Source organism: Gallinula chloropus (assembly GCF_964237585.1).
Source record: "Gallinula chloropus genome assembly, chromosome: 8".
NCBI classification, from domain to species: domain Eukaryota; kingdom Metazoa; phylum Chordata; class Aves; order Gruiformes; family Rallidae; genus Gallinula; species Gallinula chloropus.
This window is the reverse complement of record NC_140093.1, coordinates 7,240,926-7,268,227: the sequence shown is the minus strand read 5'-3', so window position 1 is coordinate 7,268,227 and position 27,302 is coordinate 7,240,926. Positions and strand designations below refer to the sequence as shown.

Sequence of the window (27,302 nt, the reverse complement as noted above, 5' to 3'; positions counted from 1 at the left end):
TGAGTGTAATCCATACATGACCCAGCTGCATTCACACTTTACTTGAGGTAGGTTAGCTCTGCTAAGGATATCTCAAGTGTCCCTGGATGGTAGGCTCTACTGCGTCCAGTCATTTTGAAACTTAGTTAATGTGTAAAAGAGCAATTATTTGATAAAACCCACAGCCAGCAGGTGCCATCTGAGAACTGAGCTTCTCTGAATTGAGTGAGAGGCTCCAAAGAGTTCAGGACAGGTCTCCCATGCAGATCTAGACTCAAACCTAGATCTCCTTCAGTGTTCTGTCACTGGATTAGAGCTGCTAAAGCTTGTAATTGCTTCCTTCAGTTATTGTCAGGCTGCATTCTTTTTCCCCTCTTCTCGCTCTGCCCAAAGCTTGAACTTGGCTCAGCTTTTCCCCAAGTTTCTGTAGAGGATGTTACGCAATGAATTACCATACACAGACATTTCTGAGGAAAGGGGGAACAAAGCTGTTGCCCTGGATTTTCTAAAGTTAATTCTCTTCCGTTCTCAACATTTAATCCTTATGTTAGGATCTTCTAAATGCAAGCTTTAAATTAAAAATGCTATTTTGTTTTCATAAGAAAAATACAGTTAAGCAGTCAGGAAGCTGAGCATATTTTTCTGTATACTTGATTTTATTACACTAGAGAACTAAGAATGAAACAGTTTCTTAACATGTGCGATGTCAGAACACTACTAGACATTAGAATTCAGTTACATTCACTAAAATTAATACATTTTAAACGGCTTAACATTTCAAAATACATCAAATACACTTAGGTTTATCCACACTTGTGTTTTCCCGGTCCCTTTGTACTATGAGCTTTTAAACCAAGATTTCATGTTTTAATTTTGATCAGTTTTGAAATTACACACCCAAGTCTTTATAAGGCTGCACAGGTGCCAGAAAGAGAAATTGTGAGAAATCTGGATTGTTCCCTGCAAGTTTAATCAACTAAAAATTTTTACTGCATGATTGATCACCACTGTAAAAAAGGGGAAAGGAGCAGAACCTACGCTATCTAATAGTGTTGCAGTCTTCAAGTTACTTAATTACTCTCGCGTATCAATGAATAAACTAAAATTTGTTTCATTTTAAACCTCTGTTAGTTTATCTTCAGAGAACAGGGTTTTTTTAAATGTGCAAAAAAACATCACACTATTTACTGAATAAAACCAGCTTTTAAAGATGATGCAATAAAACTCCATGGCAAAACTAATGACTAGTAGTTCATTTTAGTTTCTTCTGAAAAAAGTCTAATCACACCAATGTACTGCTTGGAGGGGGGTTATTGCAAGTATTGAAGGCAAAACAACCACAGTGTTCCTGTGCGAGTCAGAGACAAGTAGAACTGCTTCAAACAAACTGAACAGAACAAGGCAGATTCTGAGACTGCATACGCTTAGAGAATGTTGTGATTCTGAGTAGCAGGCCAGCAGCCAGAACCTACCCAGAATTTTAATCCAAGAAATGCACTGATTTTGTTTTTTATTTGGAATGTATTGAGGCAAGTGACGTCTTCTTCAGACATGGATTGCATTCATTCATCTGTTTCCGCCTTTGAAAAAATGAACCCAGAAGCCTTGTTACTAGAGCATGTACATTTATTTTAAAGGTTTCTTCTGTCTGTTGCTTGCTACTTAATTACACAACACAAAGCTGCTGTTACAGATATGAATTGCATAGTAGAGGTTTCCAATGGCAGAAACTGGCAAGTAAGGGAAATAGATTTAAATGTTTGCACAATGCTTGAAAAACCAGCATTGCTCTGAGTACATATTTTCAGTTAAGTATGACTTCCCATTTTAACCTTGGCAGTATTTAGATGTTGTTTCTTCCACTGCAAAAGTAGTAAACTAGAAGGCCTATCACTGGTTTCTAGAGTTCATGGTTACTTCCAGTACTGTTAAGTAAACTGGCTTCAAATACCACTAGGCAAGAAAAGCAAGTCAAGTTCTCCTATTTGCTAAATAAACTTAATACAATCATGATTAAAGTTCTCCCACACACACTAGCTGACTCCATGAAGTCAACTGCTATAGAAACCAGTCCTTTTCTAATATGTCTAAGTAAGTACTTTATTTCCCATGCAATGTTAGTTTAACCTTCATCTGGTCATCTTTTTTTCCAGGCAATTACTGACTTCTCAACACCTAAAAATAGTTTGCCTTGTGAGGCTTGATGATAGGACTGGAGAAACTGTTGGAAGAATCCAAATCACAACTAGTTCAACAAAATAAATTTAAAATTGGGAAAAAAAAAAAACTGGGACCATCTCAGCTTAAACTCTGCCCCTGCAAACTCCTAGTTGCACTAAACATGCCAAATAATTTGCTTGGAACTGCTGAACTGCTGTTGTGTGCATCAAAACCTTTTCAGTATACTTTTCATACAGGAGGATCAAGTGTTTTAGCTATTCTTCAATGATTTGGTAACAGTAGCATCTTTTAGGTTTTCTATAGGCTTCATGATCTTTTAGCAAAAATGTCTTGGGTTTTTTTAACCCATATTTTAAGTACTACATTAGTATGATCCTCATGTGTCTTGACTGCCATTGAAATCAGCAGGTGGTAAGACATTTTAACACCACAAACAAAAAATACTATGTATATCTTAAATTAGATCTGTAACACCTTTTTCTGTTGCTCAGTTGTCATAATCAGTGTAGACTTTTAAACTGAAATTTGGTATTACTTGTTTCCCAAAAGGCAGCAAAAGTAGAGGATACAGCAGCCCAAACACAACTTACAGTAAAAGTTAATATTAAAGGGTTTACTTTAGCAACAGGAAAATCTAGAAAAAGTGATGGCCATAAAACAGTTTGTACTACAACCACAATACTTGCCAGCTTCTTACTATGGAAGGAGCAATGTTATTTCTAACAGAACACTTGCACCAGCATCCCAAGGTCACAATCCTAATTACACTAACCTCACACAGAGAGACTACAGGTGAAAAAAAGTAGAAACTAAAAGTTCTGAGGCACCAATAGTTGTGCTAACACCATCCCACTTTTCTGTACCTCACTAAGGCAGCAGGTGGAGACCGTGGTCTCTAGGACCACTTCTTTATTATTCCCTGGTGAAGAAGTGCTCTGCCATTTCCCTGCATAACAGTCCTTGACTGGAAAATGAGCTGAAGTTGGAACTGAAGAGCTGAGTCCCGCTGAATGAACGAGCTTTTTCAGCTATTGACAGTAATCCTGTGCAGCACTTTTGCATTAAATACTAAAGGCTATTGAGAGTGTTCCTTTAGAGCCTTCTCTTGTGAAGTACAAATTTCTACCAAGTGTATCTCCTGCAAGATATGCCTTGTCCATAATGAGGCTGCTCCTCTTACCTTGGGAAGGTTTTCCCAAGTTGATTTCCCTGGTTTGTAAGCATAGCTATTACTAATTTATTTAGCCTGCTAGAAGTACTAAGTCTCTTTGCTGTAGGCAGACTTCTATTTTGACAGCCCTTTCCAGACAGGAAATGGCTTCTTAACCACCCCATCTTTCAGAAACTTCCTCTTTTTCCTGACTCCTCAGAGCCCACTGGAAAATTTAGAAATTGAAGGCAACACAAGTACAAGACAGAGACATGCATCTGTGAAGCTTCTTTCTGTCTTAGGTGTAAAATCCACGCTTTCCTCCACCTTGCTCTTCAAAAAGAACAGCTAGTATAATCCCCAAATGTGAATAAAATGCCAGATTGCTAGCAGTGACTTGTTATTCTTCTGGAATATTAAGCATGTACGCACAGGTACACCCCTTCAAAAGGCCAGGAAACAACACTGTGATACATCTCTAATCTACTTTATTAACCTAATCCAATGCAGTCATTCCAGGTGGGTCAGCCTCCTCCCGTAAAGACAGGAGACTGTCAGAACATGTTCTCCGTAAAAACGAACCTGCGTTTAGGGCAGTCTTCCTGAAAGCCACCCAGCTATGTCCATATTCCATCCTCTTAGATCACTCTAACACTGCCACTTACTAATTTCCATTACGTGTTCCAAAGACTGCTGGCAGGAGCATCACTTTTTGGTAGCCTCGCTTTGTAACATATCAGTTAAATACCTCACTGCTAACAAGTCCACCCAGCACCAAACAGTGTAGCCCATGGATCCCAAAGGATGGTGACCCAATGCATGTGGCTGCGACAACTTGCTTGTAACAGTCCCTGGGCTAGGCAGTACACTGTCAAATCAAGGAGCCAAAGCTTAGCAAGAACACAAGAAGGACAAATGAGAAAGTATATGTAGCAAACACATTTAGTTATTTTTCTTGCCTATTGTTACAGAACAGATAAAATAGGGGTAGTACAATCTGTTTTACTACCGTCATGCTGAATGGAACAGAGGTTTGCCATTTGTTTAGGCGTAGCAAGTAGTAATAAGGACTATGCTGATTTAATGCATCCAGATGGAACCACATGCAATCATCATGAGAGAGAACTAGAAGTCCTGATGGCAACTTGATTTTAAGTTCATGCTGAGATAGAATTTGTACAGGTCAATAGAAATACCTTATCAAAGAAACAGATGAAAAACATCCCTAAAATACAACCCCCAAGTGTAATTGATTCAGTGGATTTGTTTTGCTGATTCTGTTGGCCGAAATGTGTGTAACTGGAAACAACTGACAAGCATTGCTTGTCAGGGAGTTAGAAACCAAGCACTATGAGGGCTGTAACTAACCAACCTGTTACCCCTCCCTCAGAGAGCTTTTTAACAAATTACCTTGAGGAATTCAGCATTATTACAAGACCACTTCAATCTCAACATTTCTTATTCTTAGGGAGGAGACTGACTTACACCTCACAAATGAAGCATGCAAGGCTTTCCCTTTCATACTCAAGACCTTTGACATCTATTCATGTCCACAGCTGATTGCTGTCTCTATTCAGTGTCAATGGGATTCAGAGGCTGCCTTACAGTCAGCTATGAGACTACCAAGATGAAATTTCCTTTAGCCATCAGAACTTGCACACCTGAAATGCATAGTGCTTTGGTGGCTTCACTGCACTATCTCCTCTCCTGGCAAGTACAATTCCATTTACACCTACACAAAGCACAACAGCAAAGGCATTTAGAGCTCTTGGGGCATTTGATAAAGATCAATCTATAGCAGTAATTTTCTGTGAAGGATCTCTATTTCAGGTGCCTGTGACTGCATATTGCTACTAGTCAGGGTCATCTTCAGTGAGAATTCTCTTCAGACAGAGAGGAAAGTTTCATAGAAATAACCACAATTCTGAGTAAGTGCAAGGCCTAAATGCACCCACAAACACTGGAGTCGTCTATGTAATGTCATCTTGATTAAACAAGACACATCAACAATATAAAATCAACTTCAGCTACTGGTTACTTCTAAACTAAGAAATCATAACTGCAAAGGGAATACAAAGTTTATGATTGTAAAAGGAAGAAAAAAATAACTCAAATACAATTCTGCTTTCTTCTAGATATGTCTGCAGGATTTTCATGGATAAACAAAGGATTACTTTCAAGTTCACATTTAGAGGTAGCAGGAGGCACTTCTGATGCTAAGTCAAGGTACACAAAATATGTTTTTATTCAAGGACAATGGTATGTGTTTGTGGTACTTCCAGTAGCCTATCTGATACCAGTTACATGCAGGAAATCTGTTATGGTTAATTTTCGATGGTGAAAAAGTCTCTTATTCTGTCTCCTTAGATAATTGTATTTGAAATGCCAAATGAAATGCTTTGAATTACGAACATGCTAACTATTTTGTATCTGTTTCAAGAGAATAGAATCACTTCCAAGCCCTTATTAGAAAGGCAGAATCTTCCTGATTAACCTTAAATTCCTACCTGGGCATGGACTGTCAGTAAGTAATTTCATGTGGAAAAAAGCCTGATGATAGTTCTGAATAGTACAAAAGAATGGTGTCTAAATGCACTACAACAATAAAAAACAATCCAAAATAACCCTCCAGAACCACACTTTGCTTGGAGGTTACCTGTACTTTAAAAATATGGACGGAGGGATTATTCTGGAACAGGTTTTTCCTCACAGTATTTAATGGCTTAATTTCATATTGCAAACATTCATGTGTATTGACAAAACTATGGTGGATTTATTATTCTTTAGGCTTTCTTTGGCTTGAGCAATTCTACTGGTTCCACCCAGTAATCCTTTTTATGTGACTTTACAACACTTTAAGTTTTCAAAACTAATTATACACTGTGTTTAATGGAATGCTTTGGGTTTTTTTTTTCTTGTTGGTAGCATTTCTGTAAAGGAACAGCTGAGGCCAAAAAGAAAGATTAAAATTTCATAAAACATCCCCTAAATTTCACCATTTCTGTTGTTTTGATAGTGAGAATCCAGGGTTGTGTTTGGATGCTGAAGTGGCCTTAGCAACTGGGCAGTTTCTTGCCCCTAGCAGCCAACAGTCCAGCAGTGCAACATCACGCTACTCTGAGTCACGGGGAGAAACTCCATGTTCATTCAATGATGAAGATGAAGAGGATGAAGATGAGGATTCTTCCTCCCCAGAATAAGGACAGTAGAATTGGAATACACACAAAATGCTGCTCAGATATTCTTAATGGGAGCTCCTGTTTGGATTTTACTGAAGTTTCTTGCCTTGGTTTGTGCTGTGTTCATTGAAGCAAAACGGAAGCTTCAAAAGAAATTCATGCACAGCAGAAATGGAAACCTTTCTGTAACTGAACACAGAGTGACACATGGACACAGAGCAAAGCATTTATTGACTGTAACCAAGGAAAAGAAAAAAGCCCCTGGAGATTTGGCAGAGTAAACATCAAGTTCCTATTTTCCATTTGGGACATTCCATCTTGAATCTCTGTCTTCCCCTTATCATTACAGATGGAGAAGAAAAGAGACTCAGTCAACAAAGGCCAATCCTTGCGTTGTCTTTCACCTGTGCTACCTTTAGAAAAAGGGGGAGAGAGAACTCGTGCAAATGCGCTAAAATAGCTATTTAAAACTATCTTAAATGAAAATTGTTCTAGGGAAAAGGGGCTGTTAGAATGTTTGCTTTTCTTCTGTTGAACTTGCTGTATAGAAGATTCTTAAAGTAATATAAATTGCAAGTGATTAAATGAATCTTGAAATAGTTAAATCCATTTTAGATACTCTAAAGTAACATTAGTATGTCTCTTTTGAAAAGTTCATTTGTTCATTTATACTGCAGACCTAATTTATTATAAGTGATTATTCCTAGCCATTATTAAACAGTCAGGATAATAAAAACAGCAGTATTCTCTGCACCAGCTTTTTTCAAGGAAAAGAAGTTTAAAAATGTATTTCTAGATTATAATGTATCCAATATAGCTTCTCCTTTACTGTTCTAACTTTATAATCCCTTTGATTTTACAGCGTGTGGTATTTGGTTTCTTTAAGAAGGCCTTTATGTTAAGGACCTCAGGCAGCATGTTTTCAAGGCAGTATTTTCAAATTCCAGGTGGGCAGGGCACAATTTTTAAAGCCATAGGTTGAAGTTCTTAGGAAAAAATTCAATTTCAACAATATGTCACTTCACATCTTGCATTAGTCAGCTTGGATTATGACAGACTTCCTTATTATTAACTTGATGCACCTTTTACTATCGAACCACTTCTTAAAATAATTTATGGCTAACGTTACACAACCTGAACTGTTAAATTGGACTTGGGACAGGAGGCTCTGTGTTCTATAGCTAACCACACATCCCATCATAAAGGCCTTTTTAAAAAAACAGCGAAATACACTGGAGATGTACTCTTCCCATGGCGTTCTAACATCCAGTATTTTAGCTAGTCATGAAGTTAACTATTTTTCATTAGGCAAATCCAGTTTAAAATAGAGTTACTTCTTTCCAGTTTTTATACTGTTTGTAAATAGTTGACCTATTTCTATTACACCATGTATTAGCTGCCAGAGCTCCAGGAAGTTGGTTCTGTTATTTAGTTATGAGGTTAGGCAGCTTGTAAAACCGTTACTTGCTTGAGCAATGGCAGCAAGCTGTATCCCTTGATTGATCTTTTACAGACAAACGTGCACTCAAGCCACTAGGTTCAAAAGCACCAAGCCCGGGCTAGTGAGACAAACTGAGGCTCTAGCTAAAAAAGCTACCTGGCTCTCCTGCAGGAGTTAGCACATGACTACCTACATACAGGACAGCTAAAACTGCGAGGAGCATACAAGCCACCTGCATGTTTGCATTAAAAATTAAGGCATCCAGTTAGAAACTTCTCACAGATAGTTTGAACTCCTGCGTTTGGGGTGCAGTTTTAGCAGCACCATTATTTAGGTATGGCTCTTGACCAAGCAAGTAGAGCTATCTGGCTTAAACAAATGAGTTGCAAATACACAAATTAAAGGAATTCTTCTATGCGTACCTTGTTATTCACCCTCTGGGCAAGACTATTCTTCTGTGCTCATGGCTCACAGGCAACAGCAGACTGAGGAATTTACATCACCTCACTTCAACCAAATCTGTAACGCTACCTCTGTATGACGAAAAGCTTTACAAACACAAAATAATTCTCTCACTGAGAGAGTCAATGCATTTGACAAAGTGACTCACTTTCGAAGTAAGAGAAGGTAAAATATGCTCCAGGTATATTACTATGGAATTGTCAGTTTCACAGACAGCATTTCATAATTGCTTTTATTCTTAAAAAAACAACTGCTTTTTCTCTAAAACTGCCCTGTCAGCTTTCATTGGAGAGGGCAGATCAAAGATACACAGTATGTGTAGAATCCTAAGGAATGCTTAGGAGAACATTGTTTTAAAGATGTTTTTATTCCCCCCTCCCAGTACACTGGGGATACACTTAACTTCACACTTTCTTTGCATTTCCCACTCAAGGTCTAAACAATTGCTAAAGAGGAACACTTTGAACTATAAGCACCCAGCAAAAAAAAGGCTTCCTGCCCAGAAATGGAATGTATTTTACAGGAGGAAGATCTTAAGTTAAATCTTCCTTCCATTGATGTCTGTGTCCTTCAGAGCAGCAGACTGCACATCTACTTGCCTTCTGGCAAACTTTAAAAAAAAATAAATCTAGGAGCACATAACATATTTACACAGTTGAACCAAGACATTAAAAGTTATTTTTCCTGAACTAATTGAATACAAAAGGACAAAACAAGTTAGAACATTTACAAGAGACTTCAAAAAGAAATTATTCCTTGGGATTCTTTGTGCCAAGTCCCAGTTGAGGATGAAATTCAACTAAAGCACTGTGGTCTGGTGGTTACAACTAAAGCCTGGGAACTAGGAGAATTTTGGGCCTTATCCAGCCATAGTCACATGTGTATGATCTCAGGCAAGTCTTTCAGTCATTCCTGTTGATGTTAGTTGACATATTTAAAACAAACCAACAGGGAAGAAAACCAAACAAAACAGGTAAATGCAGGACCTCACGAAGTGCAGCTGTTCTGTCTGAATTGAGCTCTGAGTAATTATGAATAATGAGGAGATTGAGAACATTAAGCAGCCACACAGCTCCCACTAAGCTAATGGCAGCAGTTGTGCTCAGTTGCTGCAATACTCAGGCCAGCCTTCCCTCTGAAAGCCAACAGCAGATACTTTCCAGAATAAAAAGGTCATTAGCAAGACTGGTTTTCCCATTTTCTATTTGGTTACCAACATCCTCTCCTGTCCTGTTGGATACCCTTGACATTCATCGATACGAAACAAATAGCAACTGGTACTAAATAACATCTCTTGCAAATTCTATTTAAGATAAATTTAAGTGACATATTTCTGTACCTTGGAACACTGTTTCTTGGTTATACATTCAGAAGGCATTTAACTGCAAGCAATATAATACTGTGTGTAAATGCTTTTATACATACTGCAGTAAAGAGTTTTATTTCTGGACTTTATGATGCTTGAAAAGAAATCTAAATTTGACTTTGTAAAACTTGTTAGCCCCACAAACTAGATGAAAAAATATGAGTGGGAGACAGCATTTTTCTACTGTGTGGAAATCTGACTATTTGTGGATTTTATTTTTAAGAGTGTATTAAAGTGAAGCATTTCAGCACTGGAATTAATGGCAACAATCCACTTAATCTAAATAAATATGTGGATATAAGTAAGGACTAAAGCAAATGATAAGAGTTTCACTGAAGATAGGATTTTAACTTCATTAAATCTAGTACAAGCCACACTGTAGATACTCCCAGTTTGGTTAAGGTTTTTGTTTAGGTTGGGGTTTTTTTAAACTATAGCTTACAAATACTCCTAATCCTTTTGAGTAGCTCTTCTGCTGATGAACTAAATCAGCCTGAATTAACATGTTAAAAAGGCCTAATAACCAGATTTTAATTGGGGTTTTTTAAGAAAAAAGATCATCTGATCACATCCACTATTTTAATTCAAGAGCATGACTGAAACTTAACCATATTTGAACACTGAGCAATGCTACTTTTTGTAATTAACCGTCTCTTTTCAGTTGAAAATAATCCAGATGGTTTACTGAAAAGACTTGTTCTAGTGAGTTAGGAGATGTTTGGGGTTTGGATTCATGAAAAAACAAAGCTAATAACCACAGGGTATAATAGTAAACCAAGTTATCTTCTGACTGACCCGCCTAATTTATTATCTGTTCCATACAAGACTGTCTCAGAAACTAAGTATTTTAAATAACCAGACATAATGAAGCTGGAAAAAGGATAGATGAGCTCCTAAATTGCTTTATTTAATAAATTCTGGTAATTGTCAGTCTTGTAGGTGACCTCCTCCAGCTTGCTACAAGCATAATTAAAGATAGAAATGTTGCAGCTCAGTTACTCCAAGGCCTTGTATTTAACAGCTGAAGGCCTCTCCACCTTCAACACTAAGAAATGGAACCTATTGCAGCATTGCTGATGAACAAGACAAATGCTAAGGACTCGTGCTCTGTTCATTGAGTTGTTTTTTAAGATATGCCACTTCTGGAATTCTGAACTAGAAGTAATACCTCAATAAATCATTTGTACTTCCTGATTATCACACACCTACCATTACCAGAGTGTTAACAGCTCTAAACAATTTTCTGTTGGCAGGTATTCATATAACCAAATCCTGAAACCATGAAACTTTCTGAAACTCTCATTCCTTAACTAAGTTCACGAATCAGGTTATCTCTTTGCTATTTAGCTGTTCCAGTTTAGTCTGGTGGCTGGTTGCTTGCAGCCTCTTAGAAACATTCTTCCATAAACCCAGGTATATTGCCAAAATATACCCACAACCACTGTTACTCCCAGTTGTTCATTTGCCCTGCTAAGTATTACCAACCTTTCAAGTCACTGCAGAGCTACCCACACAAGTACTTCCTAGCTTGTTACCCAAATTGGCACCCCTGGTTACCAAACCCAACTGGTACTAATAGGCGAGGGTCAAAAGACAGTAAGAACTGAAGGCACTGGTTATTGCAGGTGTTAAAAGACCACGTATTCATTCAACATTTTTAGTACTCATACTATGGACTACCCCAAAGATGAGCCAAAACCAAAATGTTTTCTTTTTGCTTACATCTTTTTAACAGTAGCCAAGTATCCTGTATTTAAAATATCCACCCCAGCTGCAGGACATCAAAACTCCTTGCTTAAAATTGGGCAGAAGGTGACATGTAACTAACCAAATTCCAGAAGACTTAGGAACAATACAGAGCGAACAGGTAAACCCAGCTTATCTACAATAAAAAAGGCATACTGACCTGGACCAGATCAGTATCTGTAAGAAGCTCATAATGATTCCAAGCAGATAGAAGAACCTCCCAGTAGCCCAGACTCACATCCTTCCTTAGTATTGACTAGAATAAGTGGCAACCACTTAATCTTCTAACTTTGTAAGTGCCATTCTTAAATACTCAATGTTCTCCAGGCATAGGCACTTTAGATATATTAACACCATGGGACAGTAGGATATAGTTATGTAAAATTTAAACTCAGTCACAGATGCCTAACACGCCCATCTATGCAGTATATAGGAAGGTTTCTCCAAGACAAAAATGAGTCCAACAGTGACTCGGGTTTAGCTTACTCTGGTTATGCAGGAGTGAAACGGAGGATGCGATGCCTAGTGCCAGCTCATTCTTTTGCCTTCCATGAAGCAACAATGGCACACCCATAAGACCAAGGCAGTCATAGAGGAAAAAACCACCACATATCCATAGCTCTTCCCACTGGAAGGTCATACAATTAATCTGAACAGCCATGGAAGTTAAAACATTGACCAAGAAAGTTTAAGTCCACAAAATCCATCTCTGGGAGTTTTTTGGTGGGTTTGTCAAATCCCTGGTGTAACTTTAACAATTGGTAGATCTGGTTGTGGTAATGCAGGGATAGTGGCTCTCCCAGAGCTTCCCTAGGAAAACACCAGCTGAATCACAACTCATCACACAAGTTGCTGGCACATTCTCATCGCTATAGCCAAGCTGTATATATGAAAAATACTAGAGTATATGCAGATATTATGTCACTGTATCTCACAAGCACCTACTGTGAAAAAATAATCCTGAAGAAACCTGGAAAAATTAAGATATGAGTTCATCCTTATTCCTCAGGTCCTGACTGCAAATAAACAAAAATCCTGGGACTACTGCACCTTTCTATTCACATATCCTACACTGTGTCAGGAATTACTAGCTAGCAAGTACAGGCACAGTTTCTACAACAGTACATGTCTGTTGGCACTTCTTAGGTGATCTGGCAATAGATCAGTCCCTTACAATAAGCTAATGCTGACATACCCATCAGGCAATGTTAGGAGGCACTGCAACATGCAGTGTGTGATAAAAAGGCAGGTCTGCCCCACCCCCCCCATTACAGTAGCACTTTTTAATAACTTCAATATTCTACATGGAACTAGATTTTAGAGACACTTCCTTTTTATGATTAAAATACAGAAACTACTTCAAAGTCCATTAACTTTAATTTTAAATTTAAGACCTTTTTTGTTGTTGAAGAATGAGACCAGTCATGGACAAAGCTATTTCATGACCTCTCAATGCTGAATTCAAAGGTGGGTTTGTAAACATGGTGGGTGGGAAGAAAAGCACTGGCAAATCCAATTTATGAGGATGCTAACTATATGAGATTTGACATTTTATTTAACTTTGTAATCTACTCATCTTCCTCTCCACCAACATCTATATTGGCATAAATTGTCACACAAATACTTGTGATAAATTGCTGTCTTCAGAGAAGTCCAGGTTACCTATTCATCTTTTTCAAAATTGCTGCAATTTTTTTTAATTCTCCATAGATTTATTTCTTTCCAAATTCCTTTAAATTATAAACTAAAGTTTTATTTTTGCAGAAAGACTGCTATTAAGCTATGCTGATTTTTTTCCTTATCAAATAGTGTTAATTTTTACTACCACATTGTATGTGGATAGGAGTAGTGTAAAAAAGAATGTGGTAGGATTGTATGTGCTTTACACACTGACAAAGATATAAATAAAAATGCATATACAAAGTTTTACTTTCCTAATAGGAACACTGGCATTAGCAAATAGTATATTTGAACCAATAGGAAATATTACTTTGTAGTAGCAAACACTTTGTAAATAAAAACTTGTTATTTTTTTAATGGAAATTTTATAGAAGAAGCTATTTCTGTATACTGAATTGATCCCATGTTTACTGAAAATGCTGCAAGTGGGAATTGTACGTTGCAGAGTGGGGGTGGGGAGCAGACAAGTCTGACAGAAGTGAAAACTACGCTCTGGAGAAAAACATCCAGTTGTCTGTGAAAAGGAACATAAAGCTTAATTGTAGAACCAAATAAAAGAATTTCAAAGCAAAGGGATTTGGCTTCTTTTTAAGAAAAACATTGCAGAAAAGTTGTTCAAGGTTAGTGTTGGCAGTACTTGTGCCTCTTAAAAAAAACCCATAACACCACCGTGAACTACTTTATGACTTAATGTCCAGGAAATATATCATCCTTTGGTGTTTTGGAAATAAAATATGTAGTAAATGCAGCCTCATTGGTTAATCTACCATTCAGAGAAACTTAATATGTCATTAGCTGGGGAAAGATGCTGGACATTTGTACTCAGAGTGTTCAGGACTGTCACTGTCCCTATCTCATCAAGGCACGCACCCCAAAAAGGCAGCCTTAGAAACAGCTAATCAATTTCCACACCAAAGTGAATGCACTTTTCATACAGGACTTTCCATTGTTTTCTTAAATCATTAGGTCTTTCTATTTAACATTCAAGTCTGCAAGGAAGGAACTCCAGTGTTCTCAGCACACTCTATTCCTGTACTGTGTGCTATACTTGTGTCTTGTGCTAAATCCTCTGACCTGAGGACACCCTTCAAACACAGAGGCTCTGAACACAGAGCCGTATTTGTTAGCAAGAATCCAAATAAGAATTTAGGGAGCATGAAATACAGACCTTCTTCATTTGTGTTGGTCTTCCAACCAACCAAGTACAAAACCACCAAGTAATTTCACAGTACTTGTTTTTCCCCACATGCACAGAAGACTCATGACTCAGTATTTTAACCTCAAAGGTTAAAAGACAATAGCAAAAGATCTGCAAAACTGTAAATTCATTCTTGAGTAATAAATAGAAACACATTTGGAAAGACATTTTCATGGATATGTTTGTCAGACTCCAACTAACTACCTAAAGCCTCTTGTTACAATGGGCAAGAAACAATTGACACAATGAGATGGTCAAGAACCTAACATAGAGACTGAGAAAGTGTTGAAGAATAAAAGCACTTTTTTTTCTTCTAAGAAAAAATACTTGGCATGGTTCTCTAAGAACGGAGAAGTCTGCAAGTACCTCACTCTGAAATCACAAATGCTTTTGGTTAAAATTCCTGTCCAATAAGCAGCATACAAACTTATATTTTTCTTCACATAAATCTGTATGTTTTCTAAGAAAAGGAATGAAGCAATGGTAACTGCTGTTGCACTAAAGTGCTCTGTGCTAACAGTAAAAACAGAAACAATAGGACAACAAGAAATCTTTTCCTTGGTGAAAAAACCCACAGTCTTTAAAATTGTATTTTGCTGAATTACACACATTCTGCTGGAAAGCATAAAGATCTCAAAACATTCACGGAAAACAGAAAAAGAAAACCACCAAATTTGTGTAGGTTTATTATTCGTTACACTTTGTCTCACCCCCAAGTGTAGGATAGGAGATAAATTTGAACAATACTTCATTGTGAAAATCCGCTGTCACGAGTCATGTCCCTGACTGTGTGTGATTCGTGTAGGTTGCTCCTGAACATGGTTCAGCTTTATTGCAGAGGGCCTGTCCTTCATCTGCCTGACAACACTTCTTTGCTCCTGAGGTCCTACTTAATGCTGAATTCCTCTTCCATTGCTCCTACTGTAGATCATTTAATATGCTCAAAAAATCTAACGTCACTGGCACTCGCCTCCTTACCGAAACCACTGTTCAAGGGTAACAACACACAAGAAGCCATTCTGTATATTTCACAGGAAAAACAGTACTTCTTATGTGTCACAATGGTTAAAGCAAGTCTGCCATAATGAAAAAGTCCCACAAGTTGTGGAAGGATTTGTGTTCCTGCCTATTGGTTCTTACAGCTGCCACCCAGACAATGGCTTGATTTTGCTACATTTCAAGAATCCCTCACCAGTCAATTCAGAGAACCACAAATCCATGAACTGGAACTGTAAACCATTGTCACAGGCAGGAAGTGACATAGAAGCCTACAACGATAAGATGGCATCAAAAACCACAAGTACTGACAAACAGGATTCAGTCTTCCAGCGTAAGGTGGCAAAGTTACTGATGCACCATTGTTTTAGAACACATGAAACCAATATCCCTTTGATTCAAATCACCTGTGCTAACTCAAGTTTTCACCACCTTGACATAGTCCAAATTATGCAGCAATGGCAATACATTTAATTAATCTATCACCATTAATACATCACTATTTTACAAAATTAAATAATAAAATACCACACCATATAAAAAGCACAGACTACATTTTTACAGCAGCTGCTGGCATAAACAAGTTCTTTTTAATAAAGCACCACAAGGACATAAACTTCTTGACATATTTCAGAGTTAACGTTTCAAACCACACAGGCAATGGGAAAATGTCCTAGCATTTACCTGTGTACAGTTTAAGCCTCCAGCTTTACAGAAAGAAATTAAACAGTACTCATAGCTCTTGGCAACAGGACTAGGTTGAGGGCATGGACAAAAACAAGTTGCTGCAAGGTAAGGAAGGGTGTGAACTCACCACAGCTGAAATTGCCCATGTTACACCCCACAGACAGCTTCTCTGTGGTAAAGGTAAGATTTTATTTAAGGGAAGAAAAAAAAAAAGAAGTGCAGCTTACACAGTTGCAGGTGCGTTTTAAGGCCACACCTTGGTTAAGCATCAGAAAGAGACATTGATGCGTGTTCATGTACCTTATTAAGAGACAGTTCTTGGGCTTTAAACCTACTGCTCTAGCACGTCATCTTAGGACCAGACCTGCCACACTACCCTCCCAGAGGAGAGCTCCGGGTAGACTTTCTGTGACAACAAACGCAAAAGCACAACAGGCTGCTAACCTAAGGAAAGCAACACAGCCACACCATACTCCAAGCACACGGTGCAGTGTAGTGCAGTGCCACCTGCCACTGTTTTAATGGTGCCAAACCTGGTTTCGCACTCACTTCCCAGGAAGCACGTTTGGGTTTCCACACCGAGCTATCCTTTTTGTGAACATCTTTCCCCACACCTGCAGAGAACACGTCGAAACGCACCACGCCGCCTGGAACCACCGACCGACCGCCTTCTCTTTACAGCTCTACCAGACAGACAGACAGGCTCTGACCGGCTCGGTGCCCCCAACCCCCGTGACCGCAGTCGCTCCGCTCCTTCTCCGCGCCCACGAGTGCTGAGGGAGGCGGCGTTTAGCCCGGAGGCGGCTCTGCGGCCGCTCCATCTCTGCCCTCCCACCCTTTCTGAAGCGACGGCCCAGCGAAAGCCCTTTCCCCAGCTCACCGCCTCCTCTACCCGTCCCCACCGCCCCCCCGTTACCTCCGTTCATCCCGCGGAGAGGCGGCGTCCGGCCGGCGAGCAGCTCTGGAGAGCCGCGCGCGCACTGCCTCAGGTGATAACGGCCGCCGCTCGCGCCAGCGCCGCCTTCCAACTGCCCGCCCGGGGCGGTGGCCGCCCTCGTGAGCCCCAGGTGCGCGCCAGCGGGAGCAGCGGCCCGGCCTGCGCCACGCGGCCTGCGCGCCCGTCACGAGTCGGCGCGGCGAGGCTCTCGGCGCCGTAACCCGGCGGGGCGGCCTGAGGCAACGCAGCGGCCTCGCAGCGAGAGGAAGCTGCTGTCCCGCGCAGAACCGACCCGACACGGGATTGCAACGGCCTCAGAGCCGGGAGGCGAACGTCAGGAACACCTCTTGCCCTAACCCGACCTCTCAGTGTCGCTAGTCCCTGTCAGCCTCCAGTAACGGCTCCAATCGCAAAGCGACGTGTTACACGTCCAGAAGATGAACTGACACGATGTCTTTGCCGGGTGACTGACGGGAGAAAGAGAGCACCCTCCCGCCATGCTGTCACTGCCCGCAGTGGGGCCTGTCCGTCAGCTGCACTGAAGGACTGACACGTTCAGACAGCGCGGCCAGGCTGCCGTGACCCACGCTCAAAACAAGCCCCAGCACAGGCCTCCGTTAGAATTATTTTAGGAGTGTTTACGGAAATTCCCAAGTTTAAAGGATGCTGTAGGTCAGCAGCATTCACCTGCTAGGACTGGAGAGTCCGTTTTTATTAAAAAATAATGAAAAAAAAGTGGACAAACCTCAACGGTTTCTGATAGATGCTTTGACCTATTCTCCTTTTGAAGCCTTCCACAGCAGTGCCTGGGACTTCTCCAACTCTGAGCCCTTGAATGGATTTATGAAATTCAGGGAGCCACTCCCACAGAAAGTGGCCTCTTACCATGAGGAAGAAAATTTGTAATTTCAAAATTGTGAGCACAGAGAGAGATATGGACTAATCATGACAGGGAGAATACGTTTGCATGATCTATGTGAATTCTATATGGTATTAATTTGGGAAAAACAAGTGATTCAATTAAACATTTAGATCTAATGGGTGGCAAATCTCCAAAGGTGAAAAACCTTAACAGCTTTAAACACACTGAAGAGTTAAAAACCACAAACAGCTCTGGAGAATCCACAGGCAGAAAATTCAAGATGGAAAAAGACCCAGTGCTTGCAAAACACCCTTTGAGGGAGACAAAGTTCTAATCACCTGAGCACTCAGATAAAATTTTCACATTAGCATAGCAAAGTAATTAAGTATTATTAATAGTAAATCAACCAAACTGTAGAAGAAGCTGCTATACCTGTTGCTAATAAGGTAACTTTGTGTGAGATGTAAATTAATGGAGCTGTTGGCTGCTCGCACTCAGGCTAGTCACTCTGATGCAAGCCCAGGATTTTTATTGTTGTTGTTATTTTCAAAACTTCTCACCTTCCATATTTCACATGAGCACAACTTAAGCAAAGTTGGAAACGTTCTAGGCTTACAAACACTCATGTTCTGCCAAGCTCCTACCTAGTTTTCTGACATCAGGCAGTATATTAGGACTGTTAAACTGAGACAGTGTAGGATAGGTCTATTCTGTCTGGGGTCCATCGCCAAAAGACCAAGTCAAGCTGTATCAGAGCATTTAAAAGATCAGGATTTGTTGACCTCTGAGCAGCAAACGAAGGGCAGACATTTTTCCGCTGGCAGAGACCTGATCAGGTTTGCACATTAACTGAGGACCCTTCCTGATTGCTTGTGTTCCAGAGGTGATTGGTACTGAGCCATCTATTTATCTATTTAAATCTAAGAAATGTGCATTTGGCATGGTAACAAATGGGTGTATCAGCAGAGATACAATTCCAGGAAATAAAGCCATACTGGTTGCTTTTATAAATTTTAATAAACATATTAATAAATATTTTTAATAAATTACCACAGAGTCCAAAGAGCTCTTGCCAGACTCAGAGACAGGTCTCTTTAACTTATTTCATAGAAGAGTACCCCTATTTCAAACCTTTGGAAAAATGTATCCATCAAATGGGATATTCTATGAGTATCTATAAATAGCTGTAGAGCAATAGAACAAACATACTGTAGTGAAAGATAATTACAGCTGAATTTACCACACTGACTGATAATGGATATAATTCTTCTCACTGAGGATGTTATTTTGTTTCTATTCAACTAGTTATGTTAGAAAAAGATCATATGAAAATATGAGTAGCAAGGGGAAAAAAAATACAGAAGACTGCCCTCACCAGTGTTCAGACTCTTAAAAGACAAAACCTGCAGGTAAGTGGCCCATGGGCTCTTCTCAATGCTGCCAGATGTAGTGAAGAGGTACAAGGGCATGGAAACAGAGTGGGCCAATAGACTTTACTAACCAAGTCTGGTTTCATGGGTACAGGATGCACACCAGAAAAATAACATGCACTGACAAGGTTTTGAAGGCAATAGGTATTTCCAGAATTTGTTTTTTCCTTTCCCATTTACTCATTTTGTAACTCTGTAACTAAGGTAAAACACTGGATACCTAGGCATGTATTCCCCCTCTGTGCTAAAGCTATGAAACAGTGCTTCATAAGAAGGGCTTGTGTTTTCCTGTACTCTGCTCAGTGCTCCACAGAGCACATCAGAGTTAAACTGAACAGCAGTGGCTGCTCCTGCATGCAGAAACTACAAAGACTTTTACACTTATCTCCACAAGCTCCCGTTTGTCATAACTAATCACCAGCAACTGTGCAGTCAGTGGAAGAACTATTAGAGATCGTTAACTTTACATGACTTTCACTGTGCTCTGTATGTTTGTTCTTACAAGGAGCTTGGTAAGCAGGAATGTATAGAATATCTAGAATACATCTTTTGCTGTCCAGAAGGAGTTAAGGAGCCTTGTGCCTGAGTTCCTCACAGGCAAGAACAACGTGAAACCTCTGACAACCCAGGCAGGTGACTCTGGCTCAGCAGATATCAGGAACATGAACTCAAGGGGCAAAGACATCTCATGATTCCAACAGCCATTCATGTCCTAGGGAGATTTCAGAGAGACCTCTCTTGTCATGCTTTAAGTCATGGCTGCATTTCTGTTTGTCAGAATGCATTTGCTAGTTGCACTGCTGAGTTTTTATAGGCAAGTCAGCCTACAGCAGTTTCCAGTAATGGCACGTTATGCAATTTCTGACCTACTTAACGCATTTGGGCACTTGGAAACACGAGATCTGCTGCAGCAGCTTTCTGCTTCACTGTGTTATACTGTAGCAGGCAGCAAGTCTGATCCACTAAAACATGGATGACAAAGAAAACCAGATTTAATTTTCAAGGTCTTTGAAGGTTACCATCAGTAACATCCAAACCTATCATCATACCTGTTATTTTCAGCTGGATACCGTACGCATTATTTCAAAAAGATCAAATGGTCAAAAATTACTAAGCTGCTACATATACACTGACCTGTGTGCCCTTTCTCAACCTCTCAAGGCTGCAGTTTCCTGAAGACCACCACTTAACACCTGAAATCAGGGCCTGTGTGTTTTAGCAATACATACGTATTTTCTTTGGCCCCACCAGATGGCTTGTGCTGGGGAAGACATCTGTCATCTTTGAGACATCCTCTGGAAGTCTGGCAATAAGTGGAAGGTCTCTGAAGAACTTACGGTCTTATCAGAGGGTCTTTGATACTGTTCTCTTATCTATTCCAGTACCAAATAAGAATGGCCATTGAGTTAAACACCACTACTGAAGATAGCACATGGAAGTATTCCCACTACTAATCAGAACTAATCTTTGAACAGGAATGGAAGTAAAAGACAAAACCAGGATATCTATCCCTTCATATTCCTTCTCCCACACAAGAAACAGGACTCTGATATAGTGATTTTAAAAGTTAAGAGACACATTCCACAACATGTACATTTCAAATTTGTCATCCGATTAAGGTGTCTGACCACAGTGGGCCCACAGACACTTGTCACTGCAAACTATGTTAAACTTCAAGATCTACAGAGCACTTTTTTCCTAGAACAATCCAAGAAATATGTGTGCATTCTGTGTCAGTGACCAGAACAACTCTGTTCTGACCTACAGGTTTTATCTCCTCCTCTATCTTCTTTGGTCATTCTATATCCTGCATTAAAGGTATAATGTTCTTTCAACCTTAAAAGTCTATAGGGCCTTAGATAAGATTTTGACATAAAAATTTCATATACTTGATAGCATACAACCTTGATAACTGATTACTAATTGAATTGTACAGCACTTTTCCCCATGCAGACAAAATAATTGTCTAAGTGATATCCATCTAAACAACTATTTTACCTTGTTTCTTTGTACAGTTATCACTCCTGCCCTGCCATTCCAGTATAATTTGTACCTTACTACCACAGTACCCCTAATGATCCTTCTTTTACTATTTTTCTGAAATGCCCCAGCTTTAAGTGAGGCTATTACTACTACAGGTAAGCCCTTAAAAATACAAGCATTTTGGTATACTCTTAATTTGGCGTCAATTATTCTGTCACATTAAAGAGGTTCTATGTAATGAATGTTGGTCTTCACTGTGCTCTGGTTTTCTATCCTTTAAGATAATTAATAAAATTAAGCAGTGTTTTAAACTTCACCTGTAGGTTAATGCATCACCTTGAACCTCAGTGCAAACCTTTCTATGCCTATCAGCTTCATCCTCATCTTTCATTTGGAAATAAAATGATAGAAGTCTAGATCTGTTCTAGCTAGAATTTACACTGGGAAAACACCATCACTTTGTCCTGTAAATTGTCCTGTTTTCCTTAGTCTCTTTTTTCCTATATAATTTTCTAAACTAGGTGGTATATTATGCTAAAAGGCTAGTAAAAGGGCTAACATTAGATTATATAGCTTGTAAAAATATTTTACCCATTTTAGCTTTTCTGCTATCCATAATGCTGCTGTTTTGCATATCATTCTCTTACAAGTAATATCCTAGTAGCTTCAATAAGCTTCCTTACACCCTGCACAGGTTACTATACAACCCACAGAAGCATTACAAACCTTCCCTGTCCCATGCCTGACACCCATCCAGTTCCCAAATAGACATTACATCCTCCTCTGCTCAGCAGTTATCATGTTACCTTTAGGCAAAAAAAGTTTCCTTGATGAATAAGCACATATAGCTACAGATCCAGACTAAGGGAGCTACCTATAGGAACATCTCCCCTCTGTCAAAACTTACATCCTCCTACAAGACCTGTTCCTTTCTCTTCCATAGCTCAGGGGTTATAAGCCTGAAGATGAGACAATGAACCTGCAAGTCTTGTCAACATAACCACAAACAACTCCAGTTCAAACTGTATGGCTGGCTTCAGGAAGATAGTAATGCAACATGTTCCTCCATGCACCACCCACTGAAAGGGCACACACACACATATATATAATATACATATATACATGTGTGTGTATATATATAAAAACATCAAGTGAAGTAACTAAATACTCCAAACCACCTGGAGAGACCTAACTGAATTCAGCTTTACTTTTCCAGAGGTGGATTTATTTTTTCTTGGTTTCGTTCAAAGTTAAGAATCAAATCAAGAAACCATTTCCCTTTCTCCAGCAGCTGAACTTCTCTGTAAATTACTAGCTCATTGCACTGGACTTTAGTCACTTGAAACACTGAGGGTGGAAGGCCAGGGGACAAGTCTCAGAAAGCTCCTAACTTTACACCTGTGGCTATAGCTGGCCTTCAGTTAATAGCTCAATGAATTACTGAGTGGTTTCCTTAGGGATTTATTAGAGGAATGAGAGGACGAAATGACAAGCTGCTACTAGACCTGCCACCTCAAAAGAAGGCAGAGCAACTCCTGTAACTTTTCTTAAGAGAAGATTAAGATTTGTAACGTCTGCAGATTTGTTTTAAACTAACATTTAAACCCATCAGGATGAAATTTACTACCATTTCTAAGCAGTGCATATATTAAGCAATTGCTAAACCCAAATTTAGAGAAACTTACAGAATTACAGATACAGTGCTAATTCTATGCTAAAGACAAAAGGAACACAAAGAAGTCAGGAGTTAAGGAAAACCTATTCTTTACCCTAAAAGTCACCCAAGCTCTGATGTGTTATGCTTTTTCATACTGATAATAACACTTAAAATAATCAGACAACTTGGTACTAAGTAATAGCCTTCAAAATATGTAAAGTGTTAAGTGCATCTGTTGCATATGTAATTTGGAATAAAGTGGCAGATTCTGGAGTTAGAATCTACAGCCCCAGCAGGTTTAAGAGTGATCTTGTTAGGGACAATAAACCCCGGAGGAGTTATCACTGTAGGGGCTCTCCCCAGTCAGAAAAAGAGAAACAGCATTAATATGCTCACAAGTCACAAAGCATTTGGGTACTGGAAGGAATATTTTAATTCCATACAACTGTAAAGCAAAATTAAAACGTTATAATCCTCTCTAACACATAATATACACAGCTAGGTATATTTTCTAAAATAAACTATGCGACTACCTTTTATTGTATCAAATACATTGATACCTATAAGCCCTTTTAAGGAGTTGTTGCCAAATCCAGATTAAACCCTTAGCAATTCCCTGGAGTTAATGCAAAATCAAACTGAGGCACAGCTACATGCAATACTCACTGTTCAGACTTGCATCACGTTAAAAGATTTAAGTACATGCTAGTGAACATAACTTTGAAATTTCCTTTACTGGCTTCTTTAGGTGCTTGCCTGAGATTTAAAGAGACAAAAACCATCTTACTTTTAGTCATTAATTATTAGACCTATTTGATCCAAACAAACTAGTGACATGCAAGTTTATGACAACCCTCATGTTGCCTTGATTTTATGCTAGAAATCACAGACACCAAATTACACACTTCAAATTGCAATAACTTGAATTTTTAGCTTACCTTTTCTTCATGTCTCCCGTTTAGGAGGAAAAGCTGTGGAAAGTATCCTATAGAGGAGCTCACTCTGATCTTTTGGATTAAAAGACTTCTTCTAACAAGACTGTGACAGCTACTCTTGTATTTTAACTGAAAAGCAACTAAGACTACTGTAAAATCAAGCCTCTATGATGGAATCTTTGTCTACAGAAATACTGATTTCACAGTCAGGTAACTTAAAGTAAAAGAAGAGGTCACATTTTTGGTGTGTAGCCCAACACCTGTCCTAAACAAGTGTCAGAACAAAGATTCATCATATGAAACAGCTGGGTTAAAACTTTCTTCAACTGTTCTGCCCCCACACACCCCGTCCCAACAAAGCTAATACAAGTAAAGTTTCTAAGGCAGAAGGGACATTCTTCAAAACATAAACTGGAAGAAAATCCCACATACATTTTTTTTATTCTTCCCTGCATGAAAATAAATACCAAACCAGAAAAGTAACTCAGTATTGATGTAGAGGGGGCTGAACAAATATTTGCAACAGCTTGAAGCAAAGGGAGACTGGAGTTCTGCCTGTTGTAGATGAAGTTTCTTCTATTCTCAATAGGTAGAGAGTTAGATCTGACCCACAGATAAAACTGAACAGTTGTCTCCGAACACATTTATGTCTTGAATATTACGTTAATGCAATGGCAAAATAAAAAACCTGTCTAAATGAAAGATTTTTCATTGTAGGTGGTATTAACAGAAAGATTTCTTCTATAGAAGTACTAGTTTTCACTTAACTGACTACAAACATATTAACATACAACTATTAAAAGGCTTCAGTAGTTTGACAGTATATTTAACATGGATGTTGGCATGTTTTAACCAAGGGGCTAACTAGAAAGATGACTGTTCCACTAGCTGGGAAGTCAAAGCTCTGAATAATTGCAAAAAGATAAATTTAGGATTGAAGCTTCACGTATCCTAAGGTTTGGAAATCCACGCTCAGAGCTGCCCACATAGTCTTAGTTCCTAAATCTATTTTTCAGTTCAGCCTTAAATTATACAACTAAGACATTTTTCCCTATCACAGGAGACCCATCTCATTTTGTAAGAGGACCAAAACATACTATATGAATGTTTAAGTATGCAAAACTTCACGTTCAGCTTCAAGCTCTGTTTGCCTCTCATCATCCAAAAGTTATGATGAATAAACTTCAGAGAAGTAGAAAAAAAATGCTGAAATAGAGAAAATCCAGGTTCAGTGCTAAGTTCCATAAGAACACTGCGCTTATAACACTGTAGGAAACGAGTCAGGAGGGCTTGGTGCAGAGAAATGTCTTTTTCCTTTCCAAATCTCCCACTGAGGGCCAGGGTACAAAACTCCCTAAACTCAGATCCCCAAACTGTTGTATTTTTCTATACAGATTCATAACTCCTATAGCCTACAACTCTTCCTTCTACTGTACATTTTCATTCAGATTTTCTCTTTTTCTCCCAGCTGCTTGGGAGTTACTGAACAAGACATTTCAGCACAAAAGGACAGGGTGCTTTGTTTTCATTACTAGTGCACTAGAAACAGCATCATCCCCAGCAGGAAACAGTTGCCTGCCAGTGCTAAATGTCATCTGTCCTTGAGGAATCATCTGATCTACTGCATAATGAGCAGAAATAAAACCTTCAGCTAATTTGGCCTATTAACAATCTTCAGCTTCCCTTTTAACCCTGCATGAGCATGTTATGTGTTGGGTGGCAGGAGGAGTGGGGCATGGCAAAGAGAAGATGGTACCTCAACTGAATTGGATGTGAGTGGGTTTTCATGGTATGAAACAGCACCTGCAAACAATACCTGGCAATTTCACAATGTTTAGAAGTCCTTGTTCCAGACTAAAAGGCACTAAAGTGTACCAAATAAGGCAAACAAGTATTTACCATTATAAAAGTTAAAAATTCCAACTTCCTGGTAACAGGTTAGCAAATTTAATTTTTTAATGATAATTTAAGTCCAAGCAACCTTTACTATAAATTTCACATTAAAAAACATAGTAATTTTATCATGTCCTAATAGTAAATACACCTGTTTATAAATAACAGCTACATCATGTACTCAAATTCTCAAGACACAGAAATAGTTCAAAGTTTAACACTAGACTTAGTACCTACACACATTTTACATGCTATTTTTTACAGCTCAACCATTCCAAAAGGGTTTCCCCCATCTGATAATTGTTATGTGATTGAATTTAAAAAAAAAAAAAAACAAAACAAACACTTCTACAAAATCTAGGGAGAACAGGAGTTTATTGAGTTCTACCTGTCTGAAAAGTGCTGGTGAAGAGTTGCCATTTCATGCTTTGTCTATATAGATAAGTTTAAAGAGAAATTGTTGCAAAAATCAGCTCATTTGAAAATTGAGTGTTCCTCCAGAACTTCTTACTATTCCTAAGTGAACACAAATGTGATTTTTTTTTTTTTTTTACATGAAGCTAGTTCTTCTCATTTTCATTAGCAACATCTACATTTGTTCCCTCAGGACTAATAAAATACTTTCAGGCAGTATTAATACACAGAGAAACAATTAGTCATATTGTCAAGAACCCAGGTATTCCAGCTCCAAAAGTGCATGGTTTAAAACATTAGTAATGGAGTATCTTGAAAGAACATTCTTATTCAGTATTATGCATGCTATTATTACAAAAGTACCCATTGTGTATTGTAAGGAACAACAATTTTTCTTCTGTAGATAACCAAAAAGCATGCTGAATGGTATCAGGTAAGTAGAGATCTGTTTTAACAAGGTTAAACACACTGTTCAAGTCCCATTAAGAGCAGCTTCCTCCAATTGTGCACCAGTGTAAGCTTGCACAGGTGTTATGTTTTTGCAGTCATGTGGCTCAGACTGGCCTCAAACATTTTCAAAGCAGGGCATTAAGACTGGATCTTGAATTTTAGTTATTATTCAATTAATTTATTTAAATAAAATAGTAAAAGCCACTGTAAAAGTTAGGCATAAAAGCATGTTAAGTAACAAATTTAGGCCTAACTAGATGAACACACAGGTATTTACACAAATGCTGATTTGCAGTTGTCTGTAACATTGAGAAGACATCAGAATGTGGACCATGTGCTCAAAAAAAAGCCAAACCCAACCAAGACCAAACACACACACCCTGGGGAAGAGTGATACAGATACCACATCAGCAGGACTGCAAAAGTTACAAACCAATAATAATGGGTAAACTTGGTTTAATGTGAGGAACAGTCACAAATAAACCAGTCTATTTGTCGTCATTTTAGCAAGTGAATTAATACAAATATTTAAATTAAACTTGTACTTCTATAAAGCAGTTGATGATACCAATTTTTCTATATGAATGATGAGGAAATACACAGAAAAAAATCAAGAGAAAGCGGAGATGAAAACATGAAGCATGTTAAAATGATGCAACGAAACAGTATATAAATT

General features: G+C 38.8%; 1 protein-coding gene and 1 long non-coding RNA gene across 3 annotated transcripts in view; one reads left to right on the top strand and one right to left on the bottom strand.

Annotated features, from left to right (window-relative positions):
* Positions 1-6,678, top strand: part of TFDP2 (transcription factor Dp-2) — a gene marked incomplete at its 5' end in the record, with an annotated part of 38,250 nt that extends 31,572 nt beyond the window's left edge. For both annotated transcript variants that reach the window (XM_084267129.1, XM_084267128.1), the window contains 2 exons: positions 5,446-5,536; positions 6,327-6,678. In XM_084267129.1, the coding sequence (XP_084123255.1) occupies positions 5,446-5,536; positions 6,327-6,510 (275 nt within the window). In that variant the 3' untranslated portion in view covers positions 6,511-6,678. The remainder of the gene's footprint in view (positions 1-5,445; positions 5,537-6,326) is intronic.
* LOC311194107 overlaps positions 1-17,005 on the bottom strand; it is a 41,227-nt gene extending 24,222 nt beyond the window's left edge. Inside the window, exon 1 of the long non-coding RNA XR_014617433.1 lies at positions 16,982-17,005. This is a non-coding gene — a long non-coding RNA (uncharacterized lncRNA). The remainder of the gene's footprint in view (positions 1-16,981) is intronic.
* Positions 17,006-27,302: the final 10,297 nt, after the last annotated feature.